Genomic DNA, 13,512 nt, shown 5'->3' on the forward strand with positions numbered 1-13,512 from the left:
GCTTATTTTCTCAGACTCCCTTTTTTTCTAAGCCTGGAAAAATAACAAGAGTTGGTACAGAAGAATTATGCCCCTTCATGGAACTGTTTTCTCCATGGAATTCAACAAATCTTCGAGGCTCAGTAAAAGCCAAACAAGCCCTGGGCTGAAGCAAGAGGTGGGGTGGCACCAGGCCACCAAGCGGGGTGCACGGCTGCCGAGGAAGGCAGGGAGGAAACTCCGTCTCAGGAGGGGCCCAGAGAAGAACAAGCATAGACTGAACGTGCAGTGTGCGTCCATCCCCGAGCAAGGGGCTTTTCTGGAGGCCTCCTCATTTCACAACAAGATCCTCAGGAAGGCATGGATATCCCTGAATAACCCAGGAGGAAACTGAGGCTCAGAGAAGTTCAATGATTGGCCAGCGAGGGGTGCAGTCAAGGTGAGAATCCAAGTCTGCCTGAATCTGGGCTTTTCTCCTATTGTCGAAAAGCTCCTGACTACCAGCTGCTGTTTGGGGAAGGGGGTTCAGCAGTGGGGGCTCTCTGAACCTTCCCCTGTGCCGAATGCACCCGCTGCTCCAAAAGATCCACATAGAAGCACAGCAGCTTTCGATGGCCCAAGAAGACATAAAGGGGAGAAGAGAAAAAAAACACAGGAAGATGAAAAGAGATGCAGGGCAAAAAGCAGAAGAAATCACAGTGGGAAGAGCCAACCGCAGAAAGAGGCAAGCGGAGAGGTGGGTGCTGAGCGCTGGACTAGGGCTGGGCAAGAGGCCAGGAGCTGCCCCCTCCTCACCCGGTTCCTCTCTTCCAACAGCTGATCGCAGCTGCTGCAGGCCTGGTTTGTCATCCGGATGAAATGCAAAGCTAACTACAACCCAGCTAAACACCATGGGGCTCATCCTCGCCATCCTCGGCTGAGGACAGAAACACGGTCAGCTCCAGACCACGCCCGCTCACGGGAGAGAGGGAGGGTGTGACCAAGGGAATAAGGACATTTGGTTGGGAAAAGTGCTCAGGCTCGCCCACCCTCCTGCTGTCCCCCCAAAACCCCATGGCAGAAGGGAACTTATCTTGCTTTTCTCAAGGCCTCTGCAGGAGGGGTGATACACGCCCCCCCTACTTTTCACGGTGAGGAAATCCCTCCCCAGGTCTAGCCCAATCCCTGCTGCTGCAATCAAAGTCCATCTCCCTTGTTTTCTAGCTCCATCAATGAAGGAACAGCTGCTCACTGACCTCAGTATGACAGCCATTGCTCAGCCCTCTTTTTTTTTTCCAGTCTGCAAAGAATCCATAAATAATCTAATTCTGGTCCCGCTTCTGCTACTAACTCACTACAGCTTTTGGAAACGTCACTCTGCCCTCCCTGAGTGTCCACAGCATGTTTTGAATCTGGCAGGCACATCCATCTAACCAAGGATCTGGGGAAAGATTAACACACAGATACGTCCAGAAAGCTCAACTTGCAATCCGTCTGTGCCAATGGCCTAAGGGTGCTCTGTCAGTAACTACAGGGCAAGCTATGCCCAGAAAACAGCAACACGCAACTTAATGAATTATACATCTGTTCACATTTCTCTTTTCAAAGCTCACTTTAAAAAAAACTGTGACCTGGAGTAAGCAATGCATTTCACATTAGTGCACACGTACATGTATATCACAGAAATAAAAATCACACACACACACACAACACACTCATCCTTGCTGTGTGCTGTGCACTGAGAGTTTCTTGTTCTCTGCGATCCCCTACTCTCCTAGTCTTTAAAATGCTGGTCATGACCCACTGAAGTGATTTCCTAACTCACTGATGAATTCATAGTTTGAAAAACACGGATTCCAGGAAGCCTCTGCCACCAGGTAGATGATTGCTTATTTACATTCCAATATAAGCTCAGATTTCAGAATTAAAAAAAAAATTCATCCTAAGAAGTCAAGCGTATCAAATGTTTCTGAGTAATCAGAAGACACTCATTAAACAAAGAGATCATTAGTTTTAAGACTAGAAATGTCCAGAAAAGACAGGGTGGCTAGTGGACTTAATTGTGGCCACCCTGGTGACAGCTGTCTCTCTATTTCGCCTCCAAGCCTAGAGCAGAGAACAGCATTGGCAAAAGCGTGGGCTTTGGAGTCAGCCGGTGAAGGCCTGATCCCACCCCCACTATTTCAGTTCTCCGTCCTCTAGACAGTTACCCAAAGATCTGATGGCCGGGATCCTCGTCCGTGAAATGTGGACTTTGCATCTCACAAAGCTGGAACGAAGACCACTCAGCATACTGCCAGACACATCAGAGGACTCAATAAATGTTCTTCCTCCTTTAACCGAAGGTGACTTAAGAAATACGCGTCTTCTGTTAAAAGAAGATGGAGCATACACATCCCTGCTCCCAGTTCCCCTGGCTTTCCAGGAGGATTTCTGAGCACTCAAGCTCGGATGCTCCGAATTTCCCACGATGCTGAGATGAATAAAAAAGAGAAAGCCAATGCCCAACTGCAGGGGGCTTCTCTCAGGTTCCAGGTCCAGGTAAATGGCACAAAGCAGGGAAGCCTCAGGCTGATGGGAAGGAGAACTTCTGCTCCATCCCCATTAGCTCCAATGCTTTCCAAAGCATACCCTTTCCCCCGGTTTTGAGAGCTCTGGCTCTCCCAAAGTCCCACTGCGTGGTCAAGCACTGGGCAAACCCCACATCTGGTCACTTCCTGCATCTGCTGGCTGGGATTGAAGCTCGGGGATATAATTTTAGGCATGGTTCCCAGATCTCACCCTCATCCCTCAGTCTTCCTTTATTTTCTTTGAGCCTTAACATTGAGTTTGAGAGTTCCCTGTAGTCTTGGAATAAGGAGAGTCTTCCAATAAAGAAACGACTAGAGGGTCTAAAAAGCATGTCTGCACTGGAGTGGCTGGGCCACTTACTAATTGTAGGAAGCCGACAAAGTCATTCCACATCCCTGGACCTCAGCGTTCTAATTCACACGGAGCCAACAAAATGTGCGTCACTGTGCCGAGTGTATAGTAGGTGCACGCGCGCGAGTCCTCTCAGCCCGCCACGAGCAAATGAGCACACACGCGTGTGTGTACGTGTGTGTGCACTGAATGTTAAAGGGAAACACAGTGAGCAGTAAAGAAGACAGCACACGTGAGTGTAATTTCTGGAGGCAGAAATGGACACAACGGTTTCTTCTGGGAGAGAATGACTGGGCTAGGGGCTGAGAAGAGGGGCTTTTCCTTTTATATGTACATACACACATATATACATTATATAGAATTACTTTTATAATAAAACGTTCATCATCCAAGAAGGATGCAATTAATGGTACCATTCGGTTGACTCCAATGTATCTTTATACTAAGCTTCCAGGAGCAAAGTTATAGTACTAAGTCAGGCAGACTCACATACGATAAGTAAAAGTGGTACAAAAATCAACGTTTTCTCAGCTTTAAAACTGCATTCGTATTTTACCTAGATTGTTCTAAGCCTACGAAACAATCGCATTGAGCTGAATTTATACACTAAAGAAACAAGGTTCCTATTAACTCAAAATATATCTCATTATAGAACGAGTCCGTGAAACATCTTAAAGGCTCTATCAATTCATTTTTATGTTAATCCATGGAACAATGCCTGAGAAAGAGTCATATAAATGTGTCGCCGTGGCTACCGCTGGGAAGATGCCTAGAGCTGGGCAGGGCTGAGGGGAGGTGGGACAGAGTTGGAAAGGTTGCCTGTAATGTTTAGAATTTTTGCAGGAATAAAGTCATGTATTACATGTGTCATTCACTATTATATTTTTACACTAAGTATAAAAGAAGCTTTGGAGATCATTTATTCCAAGTCCCCACTTTTACAGATGGGGAAACTGAGGTGCACAGTGGGAAGAGAGACTCCTGGCTCAGACATCCCTTCCCATCCTCACTTGCAGGGGTGACCAGTGACAGTGAAACTGGCCACAATTCATCACAGAACAGAATCACTGCGGGCAGGAAGGGTGCCAATGTAACAAACTGAGGGGCTGGTCACTGACATTCAGAAATGGCTTTTTTTAAAAAAATGATGTTTTAGTTATAAATGCATGTTTTAGTTATAAATCAATTAGTAAATGCATTTCTCGACTCAAAACAGTGGTACATAAAAAACAAAATTTAATACTCCCAATGGAAGGTAATGTCACATTAGTGCTGAACACAACGGCACACAATATTTTTGTAGCATCTGACCTGCTTAAAAGCGTCTTCTGTAATTGACTTTGAACAAGGGAAAACAGCACAGGCCATTACGAACTCATCAGGCCTGGGGTGATGCAGTGGTTGATAAAGGTGAGGAAAGGCACCACCACAGAAAGCTGGCTTTCCCTCTGGTCTCGGCCAGAAACAGATGAGAGGCAGGCAAACCCTGGAAGGGAACTCCCGGGACCTGGGGATAGGGAAGAACTTGGGTCCTGCAGAAAAACCTGCAGGAGCCATCCAGGGATGCTATTTCGGGATGCTCAGCATCTCTAAACAGACGCAGTGGGTTGCCCAAGCCCAGGTGGGCTCCTTGAGCTCTCAGACCCGGGTCCCTGGCCAGGTCCTGCCCTACTGACCTCTCTGCTCCACTCCGCTGAGCCAGGAGCTCGAGTCACCATCCAGCCTGTAGGATACAGTGGTCCCTTGACCCTGTCAAGTGACCACTAATCAAGCCTGCAGACTGACGTCACAGGGCTGTTTACGGAGCAGCCCGGCTGGGGCAGTTAGATGGCTGAGGCAGACATGGCTCCAAAAATGCTGGGAATGCATCTCAAATGGGCAGCCGGAGACTTGTCCTAAATGTTATTGCTATTTTTAAGATACCTCTATCCCTGGCGAGGCCGGACTGGAGCCGGAGACCTCAGTTTTATTTGACCACATTTATCTCCGGGGGTCACGGAGAGCTAAGAATAAGAAGGGTCATTGAGTTCCCAACACTATTTGCCAGGAAATAAGGACAAACTTTGCATTTCCCATCACGGGAGCGGTTCTAAACGTGGGCTTTGGGGCTAGTTCTAGCGTTGTCTGTGTTTCTCATAATCATTCTCTCTCTCTCTCTTCCCCCAGCCCCCTCCATCCCCCACCCCCTTCATTTCTATTTCTGACAGCTGCTGACAAATCCTGGCTTACAAAGACATCAGTAGTTTATGCCTCCACTTCATCAACCTCCAGAGACTACGGCGAGCCAGACAGGTCCACACGGCATGCGGTGAGTAGAACCTACCTGGGGTAGGTAGAGATTTTCATCAGCAATCCTCATCCACCTAGGATAGGTAGCCCCCAAAGTATACCCACTTGAGACGGCATATCTAGATGATTCGATGACCCCGCTCCCCAGACATCTGCTTACATTTCAAACTAGGGCAGCTCTTTTTTTTTTTTTAGATGTTGGGGTTAGGAGTTTATTCATTAATTTATTTCTTTTTGCTGTGTTGGGTCTTCGTTTCTGTGCGAGGGCTTTCTCCAGTTGCGGCGAGCGGGGGCCACTCTTCATCGCGGTGCGCGGGCCTCTCACTGTCGCGGCCTCTCCTGTTGCGGAGCACAGGCTCCAGACGCGCAGGCGCAGTAGTTGTGGCTCACGGGCCCAGCTGCTCCGCGGCACGTGGGATCCTCCCAGACCAGGGCTCGAACCCGTGTCCCCTGCATTGGCAGGAGGATTCTCAACCACTGCACCACCAGGGAAGCCCAGGCAGCTCTTTATTCTCAATGTAACCCACTGGTCTCCACAGCGCAGTCAGAGATGATACCAGTGAGAAGTCCCTTCCATCCCCCACCGTGGCTCCCAGTACCCTAAGGTGAGTCCACACCCCCCCCACTCCCATGACCAACATGCTCTTCCTGGTCTGGCTTCTGTGTTTCTCCCCACCTCACCTCTCTTAGCTCATGCCTCTCATTCCAGCTCTGACCACTGAGCATGATCTAGCCCCTCTACCTGGGACACCCTGTTCTCCCTGGACCTCTGTCACCACCTGACAGCCCCCTCCCACCCAGGCTGGCTTGGTCCCGTGAGTGAGCAGTTTCAACAGGTTCTCCTTCTGGCCACTCTGGCACTGGACACTTAGGTGTGGGTCAGGTGCATGGCCTCCTCCTTCAAGGCTCTGAGAGCTCCCTGCCGTTGCCCGACTGCACGTACGGAAGCTCTGTTCTCATTGCTGTGTACGTGCTCATCTCGCCTGTCCAGTTAGACTCCTCGAGGGAGGCACTGCGTCTTGTTCCCTCTTATATAACCAATGCCAAGCCTACAGTAACGCCTCAAAAACAGATGCACAATGAACCTACGATCCCCACTGGTACGGAGTAAAGAAACAATGGTGGACATGCCAGAAATGCTTTTGGTTTGATTCCTGAATGATCTATTTTCTGCAGGTACATTTTTCTTGACAGAAATACAGCATGCACTTCCTGCACACGCACCCAGTGTTAATTCTGCCACTTAGCAAGCCACAGATGAGCCACGATCCCATCTACTTTCCTGGAAACAATGGAGGGAAGAGTTATCAGGGCTTTACATCTGGCTGGAAAGTCCAGTGGCTCTGACGGTAGATACAGAAAAGCTCAATGTGACCCATGTGTGCTAATAACACCTGGTCTCCTGGACACCTGTTGTTTTGGTTGAGATGCATCCGTTCATCTTGACTTCAGATCTCAGAGGAGGAGGGAACTACCCCCTAGTCTGAGATCACGTGCTTCAGATGGAGATAATTTCACTTCCTACCCCTAACCCCATGGTCCCAAAGACCATGGAAAGCGTCGCATTCTTCTGGCCACAGCGATCGGCTCTGGGTAGGAAGTGCGTACTAATCCCAGCCAACAAGCGGCAGCAGGACTTTTGTTGAGACTGTTGGGAAAGAAGTGTAGGCTTTTTTTCCCGCTGGACTCGGACACAGTATCATACTGGCCTGTAGCTGCTGGCAGTCATCCAGTGTTTGAAACTACAGTCATCACTGACTACAGTAGGGTTGGAAGATGGAGAAAGATTTGGTTTGGGCAGATTGAATCAAATCTACCCAACTAGAACTACCCTCGACTCAACAGAGAGGCATTAAAGTCCCTTTGTGTTTAAGCCAGTGTAAGCCACTGACATATCTGGAAAGCACATTCATAGTGTCACTGGAAGATGTGATGGTCAAGGACAAGGTCAGAGTCCCTTGGTGCTCTGGTGAGACTTGCACTTCTAGACCAACTAAAGGGACAGCGTTAGCCTCGCTTCCCCACATGACAAGTCACACTCGTGCTGCAACCCCCCAAGCGTGGGCGTTGAAGCTTGTGTTCCTGGAGAGACGTGAGTCTTGCTTCCGGGTCTGTTGCTAGAAACCTCTGTGATCTTGGAAAACTCTTCAACTTTCTAAGCCTTGGTTTCTTTTTATGTAGAATGAGAGTTTCAACAAGGTGATTTCTGTACCTTCCAGTTACAAAAATGATTTTGTCCTCACTTTTCAGTGCCCGTTCGTTCAATGTGAAGGTGCCGACTGCTTCACCTACCCTGCTGGAGCAAATCTAAATGCTACCAGAAAAGGCCACCAGCTGGTCCAGACCCCACTGTACAGAGGATCTGCAGACCCAAATCCAGCACCATGGACAGACAGTCTGGCCCGCCAGCAGTGGCCCCTGGGCAGCGCAGGGTAGTAGCCAAATCTGCCTACTCGAGTGACGACTTGTTATAGTCCCAGATGCGAAAATGCTAGAAACATCTAGGCTACATGAGTCAGTATCTGTGACTAAATGGACTTCTCTATTCTTAGACCTGGTCCCTGACTTTGAGCCTTTCTGGTTGGCTAGTGTGAAGCCCTAAAGTTATTGCTCCTGGGACCAGAATACCCTTCTATTTAAATCACATATTGGGAAGGCTGTTTAACTCAGTCATCTGGGTCGGGAAGACCAATTCGTTTTCTCCCTTTTGTGGTTCAGACTGAGTCTGAAAGAGTTTATTCCCCTCTGCCCTTTTTCTCTTTCCTTGTCCTTCTCTGATAAGTAGTGGAGAGTTTTCCGTTTCTCAGCTTCAATGATCCCTGTGCTGACAAATTACAACCATGACTCTAAGTTGGTCCTCTCAGGAATCCCAGCTATTCCCTCTAGGCGTTAGATGGAAATTGCCCCTTAGATTCCCGACCATCATTTTAAATGCAACATGATCGGAATCAAATTCATCTAATCTATTATAAATTAGATTATCTTGGCATCTTCCGCATCCCTGTCAATGGACCCACAATTTCCCAGTCCTCTGGCTTCAGCCCAAACTTTGGAGTTATCCTTGATTCACACTCTCTCTCCTGTCTCTGGTACCCAGCTTTGTAATGTATGACATTAAGTAGCTCATCTTCTCCCTCCCTCTGAATTACTTCCACCTCTCTGGTCCATGCCTATCACCGGTCAAGTGTGAATGATGTAGCACCTCAGCTGCCCTCCTTGAGTTAGCCCAATTCTAGCCCATCTTCCTCTCTGAGACCGGATTAGTTTTCCTAAGCCCACACTTCAGCCTATAATTCCCTGGCCCTAAAAAGGTCCGTAACTTCCTATTGCATCACATTAAAATTCCTGTAAGGGGGCTTCCCTGGTGGCGCAGTGGTTGAGAGTCCGCCTATTCGAGATTTCCCATTATCTACTTCATCCTACCGATTCAAATTCAACAATGCTTTGGCTTATACTACCCTAGGAGTTGCTCTCTATATTGTATTTCCTATATTATTCCCTATTATTATCTCCCAAGCACTCTCCTTGCCAACTCCAGCAGCTAGCCTCTAAGTGTTTAACGCCTCAGATTCGTCCCCATGACCTGGCCCAGGCTGACTCCATACCCAGGATACTCTCTCATTTTGCCCTACAACTCCTCGTGGCCCCTCCAAGAAGCCTACCCTTTCCATTCCAGCCCTCACGGTTCTCCTTCTCCTTCGAACACTCATAAGGCTCGTGGCCCATACTAGACATAATCCATGAATAACCTTCAGTGTGCTACCAGTTCTGTTTTCTTCCCAGCCAGACCATAAAGCAGACCTTCCCGTGATGGTAAGGACGAACCTATATACTTCTTTTATCTGCTCCATGGTGTCTAGCAAAAGGCACTCAATAAATATTGGTCAATTCACTGAAACTGACTTGTAGGGATCTGGGCTTTGGGGGTAGGAGACAGAAGCGAAGGAGAATAATGATGCAGTTCTAAGTCGTCCGGATAATTACTTGGACCTGCTGCTTCTAGTCCTTCGCTGCCCTCCTGCACCCAATTACTTTACCTGCAGAACTGAACCTCCTGGTCAAACTGTGAGTTCTCGGGCTGCGTTCCCTCCTTCAGCTGGCTCACGTTGAAAAAGGAGAGGGTGTGGTTGACAAAGCCATGCAGAGTCCCGTTGTGACTGTAGGAGTACTGATACACCAGGCGGGGAATGAAGTCAGAGGTGACCGCGATGACAAAAGCCTGGGGGTAGAACCACAAGCACCTGAGGAACTGTCAGGATGGACACCGTGCGGGTGACGCAGGTCCATCTGCCCAAGAGACTGTCCCCTCCTGGGCTCTCCATCCAGAGGCACTGCTCTGATTGATAGAGTCCTTGTCCCTGAGCTCACAACACTGACTTACCTGGCTTTTCCATCTTTGATACATGTAAGGAAACCCACAAGTCAGTGGCCGTCAAGAGAGTGAATTACAACCACCGAAGCAAAGGATGCTAAGCCAGTTTGGACCATTTGGTGAGGGAGGGCATGAATCATCTCTGAGGTATCTGAATTGATGCTGGCATTGGCCATGCCAAAGTAGAGTGGAAGATTTTCTGAGAAAATGACTGAGAGTGGTGAGACGGCCACTTAAGTGTGACAGGCAAGGATACCAAATGGCCATATACTGAATACATCTGCCCCTGAGGGACACGAGAAAGCCAGGAACACCAAGGATATGGTTCCATGGTGAACCTCAGTTTGACCATCATCTCTCAGCGCTTTTTTAGCCCATCATACAATGGAAGTCGCTCTTTCATCCATTTTTCTTAGAAAAAGTGAGACATGGAGATGGAAGGAGTAGGTCCTGCTGGATGAAACGCACACACCCGACGTAGCGCCTGGCGTATCTAAGTTCTCTATAAGTGTCTGTGGAGCAAACCAAACGACAAACGAACGACTAACTGTTCGGATGAGGAGGGACTTTCTGCAAAGAAAATCTTAAATCTTTTTGGCAGGTGTTTATACTGTCCTCGGCACCAACAATTAAAGCCCTTTCAAAAAATGCAGTTTAGGTATTGTTTTCTAAATGTATATACGAGTGTGCATGGCCATAACCATATTTGAGAGTGAGTAACGGACTTCTAATAATCACAGCTGTAACTAATGGAGCACGGGCCATACGTCCTTTCATCATCCCATTTAATTTGCAGACTGATCCGACTTGGTGAGACTCTTATTCTCTCCCATTTCTTACAGATAAGAAGTCTTAGAACGGCCAAGGAAGTAAAACGTCCTGTCATTCCGTTGTAGATGAAAAGCGCTTGGTACTCAGGGGCTCTTTTCTAGAAGACACAACTCCAAAGTAGCTACTGATCAAACTGCACCTAATTTCTCAGCCTTGAGACGTGCACTTCCTACATCAAACATCCCACGTGTGACGGGCTGATCCCCTCTGCCTCTGTGCACACCTCGTGCCGTCTCATGTGTTTTTATTTGGTAGCCAGGTCACGGCCAGAATCAGCGTCTCTCTCCCCAGGGAAAGGGGGCTGTGGCTTTCTTGATGTGCACTGAGCTGGTAGATACTGACTCGGGAGATGGAAGAGGAGGCCCTGCCTGACCACCATCCGTATGGAACACAGACGCCAAAGGAGCTGCTGGCTTGGGCCCAGCAGGATTTCCTGAAAGCGTGGACACATCTGGCAAGGCAGTTAAGGAGGTCAGAGCAGACAGGACCCCTCTTCTTCCATGTCCTATCTTAACCAAGCAGCGCCAGGGATAATTAAGACTTTACGTTGACAGCTTGGAGAAACGGTAATTAGGAACTGCGGGCTGGGCGATGATCCAGGTATTGTTCAGCTCCAGGGTAGAAACAGAAAGGAAAGAGATGCCTAGATATGTGCAATTCTTTCCTCATGATTTTTGGCTCCGACGAAAGATCTGATCTGGACTCTTAAGGCCAAGGTACACATTCTGGTGGGTAATTGCCTTTCTTGTTCTCAGCGAAATGAACGACAAAGCTGCACACCTCCGGCAACAGCCTGATGACTTAGAAGGCCTGTACGCGATACTAACGAGGGCTGGGGAGTGGGTGGGCGCGGGGCGCTGTCTTAAACAGAGCTGCAAATGGAAGAAGCTGGGAGGTAACAGGACAGGTTTCCTGCTCTGAGGACTCAGCTCCCCTGGAAAGCCCCTCCCACAGAGCAAGGGTGTCATGAAAGCAAGCACTTACGTTGATGATAACAGAGAACTTGCCGATGCCCGAGAGGATGTCAAACCAAATCCCTGTAAGATGGGGAAAAAAAGGGCGTCTGCCTCATTCCCACCCTCAGCCCAGTGATGACAAGGCTTCAGTCAGAGTGCCGCCTTGCAGGCAAGTTACCAGCGGAGCTCTGCCGGGCCCCCCGGGGATAGGCTTGTCTGGAAAGGCTTAGGTGCACCCCTGTCTGCAAAGCAGGGGGCTAGCGGGGGTGGGGGGGATACCGTGGCCTCCAGCACCGAGGAGTTAAGGATGAGGGGCTCGAAGGGGTGATAAGGAATGCTCCGGCCCTCCGGATGCCCGACATAGTGTGAGGGGGGCGGCCAGGGAGACAGGGGGAGGGTCGGAGGGAGGGGATGGGGATGGGCTGCGTCGCCTCTGAGTGATGCAGGGGACAGACCGATATCTTTGGTTCGCACAGCATCTGGCCGCCTCAGCTCCGTAACGAACTTCTTCGCATCAAGCCGCACTTCAATGACGTTGTTGAGGAGGGCGAACACCGGCGCCAGAGGAAAGGAGGCCACAAAGAGGGTGACAAAACCAAACTGGATGACTAAGAGAAAGAAGAGCACAAGAGGCAGAAGGATTTAGACGTATGTTTGCCTTGCAGCTCTAGCCCCTGTCTTTTCTGACCGGGGACTCTTGTCCACCTTGGGCTCAGGCTCCCTTTCCATCCTGCCCCACGGTAGGGGCATTTCTTTCTCAGCACCCACAGGCCTGGCAGTCAGTGCCATCACTTAGGTGCAAAGCTCTATTTAGTTGAGAAGATACCAAAAAAGGAAAAGTCTCCACCCCTTCCTTTCCACTACCTTTTATCTCCAGTCACTAACCCTGGTCAGTGAACTCAGAGGTTAACAAACTGCTTCAGCAAAGGTCCGGAGAGCAAATATTTTTTTTAAATTGAACTTTAGTTAATTTACAATGTTGTGTTAGTTTTAGGTGTACAGCAAAGTGATTCAAAATGAATCATATATATATATATATATATATATATATATATGTATACATATGTATCTTCTTATATACATATAATTTTCAGATTCTTTTCCATTATAGGTTTGTTTTTTTTTAGATGTTGGGGGTAGGAGTTTATTCATTAATTTATTTCTTTTTGCTGTGTTGGGTCTTCGTTTCTGTGCGAGGGCTTTCTCTAGTTGCGGCGAGCAGGGGCCACTCTTCATCGCGGTGCATGGGCCTCTCACTGTCGCGGCCTCTCCCGTTGCGGAGCACAGGCTCCAGACGCGCAGGCTCAGTAGTTGTGGCTCACGGGCCCAGTTGCTCCGCGGCATGTGGGATCCTCCCAGACCAGGGCTCGAACCCGTGTCCCCTGCATCAGCAGGCAGATTCTCAACCACTGCACCACCAGGGAAGCCCCCATTATAGGTTTTTTTAAATGTTGTGTCCATTATAAGTTACTATAAGATATTTCTGTGTCTGTGAGGCTGTTTCTGTTTCACAAATAAGCTTATTTGTATTATTTTTTAGATTCCACTAAAAATATCATACGGTATTTGTCTTTCTCTGTCTGACTCACTTCACTTAGTATGATCATATCTAGGTCCATCCATGTTGTTGCCGGTGGCGATATTTCATCCCTTTTCATGGCTGAGCAGACAGTAACTATTTTTGTACGGTCCTGTCATAATGACCTAATGCTGCCTTTGCACAGTGAGCAGCTGTAGACAGATGCAGACCAGCAGGCTTGGTTGGGTTCCAATAAAACTTTATTTACAAAAGCAGTAAATAAAGTGGGCTGGATTTGTTTGCCAAGCCCCGATGTAACTTCAAAACCATCTCCCAAAGTTGGCCTCTTCTTCCCCTATCCACAGTTGCTGCCTTTATTTAGAAGATGGATTCATTCATCACACGTGTACCGAGAGCTCCCTGAATGTCAGGCACTGTGCAAAGTCTTTAAGGGGGCAAAGGTCTGGACCCGCCTGTAAGGACCTGCCTTCAAAGAGCCTTCAAGGGAGAGGAATATACAAAGATGTGCAAGGAGACTTCACGTGTGCCAAGAGAGAAGGGAGGATGTACCAGACAAAGCGGAGACCGCAAGGAGAGAGCTCAAGCCTGCTTGGCGTGGGGACTAAAGGGAGTCTCCAGAAGGACACCTAAGCTTAGACTTGAAA

The 13,512-nt window shown here is 48.6% G+C and overlaps 1 protein-coding gene across 1 annotated transcript in view; it reads right to left on the reverse strand.

Moving 5' to 3' along the window:
• Positions 1–13,512, reverse strand: part of ANO2 (anoctamin 2) — a 314,636-nt gene that overhangs the window by 2,946 nt on the left and 298,178 nt on the right. Inside the window, exons 22-24 of the mRNA XM_024733224.1 lie at positions 11,784–11,936; positions 11,357–11,409; positions 9,207–9,388 (exon numbers count right to left, since the gene is read on the reverse strand). Coding sequence (XP_024588992.1) covers positions 9,207–9,388; positions 11,357–11,409; positions 11,784–11,936 — 388 coding nt within the window. The remainder of the gene's footprint in view (positions 1–9,206; positions 9,389–11,356; positions 11,410–11,783; positions 11,937–13,512) is intronic.

This window comes from Neophocaena asiaeorientalis, unplaced genomic scaffold (genome assembly GCF_003031525.2).
Source record: "Neophocaena asiaeorientalis asiaeorientalis breed wild unplaced genomic scaffold, Neophocaena_asiaeorientalis_V1.1 scaffold150, whole genome shotgun sequence".
Classification (NCBI taxonomy): Eukaryota; Metazoa; Chordata; class Mammalia; order Artiodactyla; family Phocoenidae; genus Neophocaena; species Neophocaena asiaeorientalis.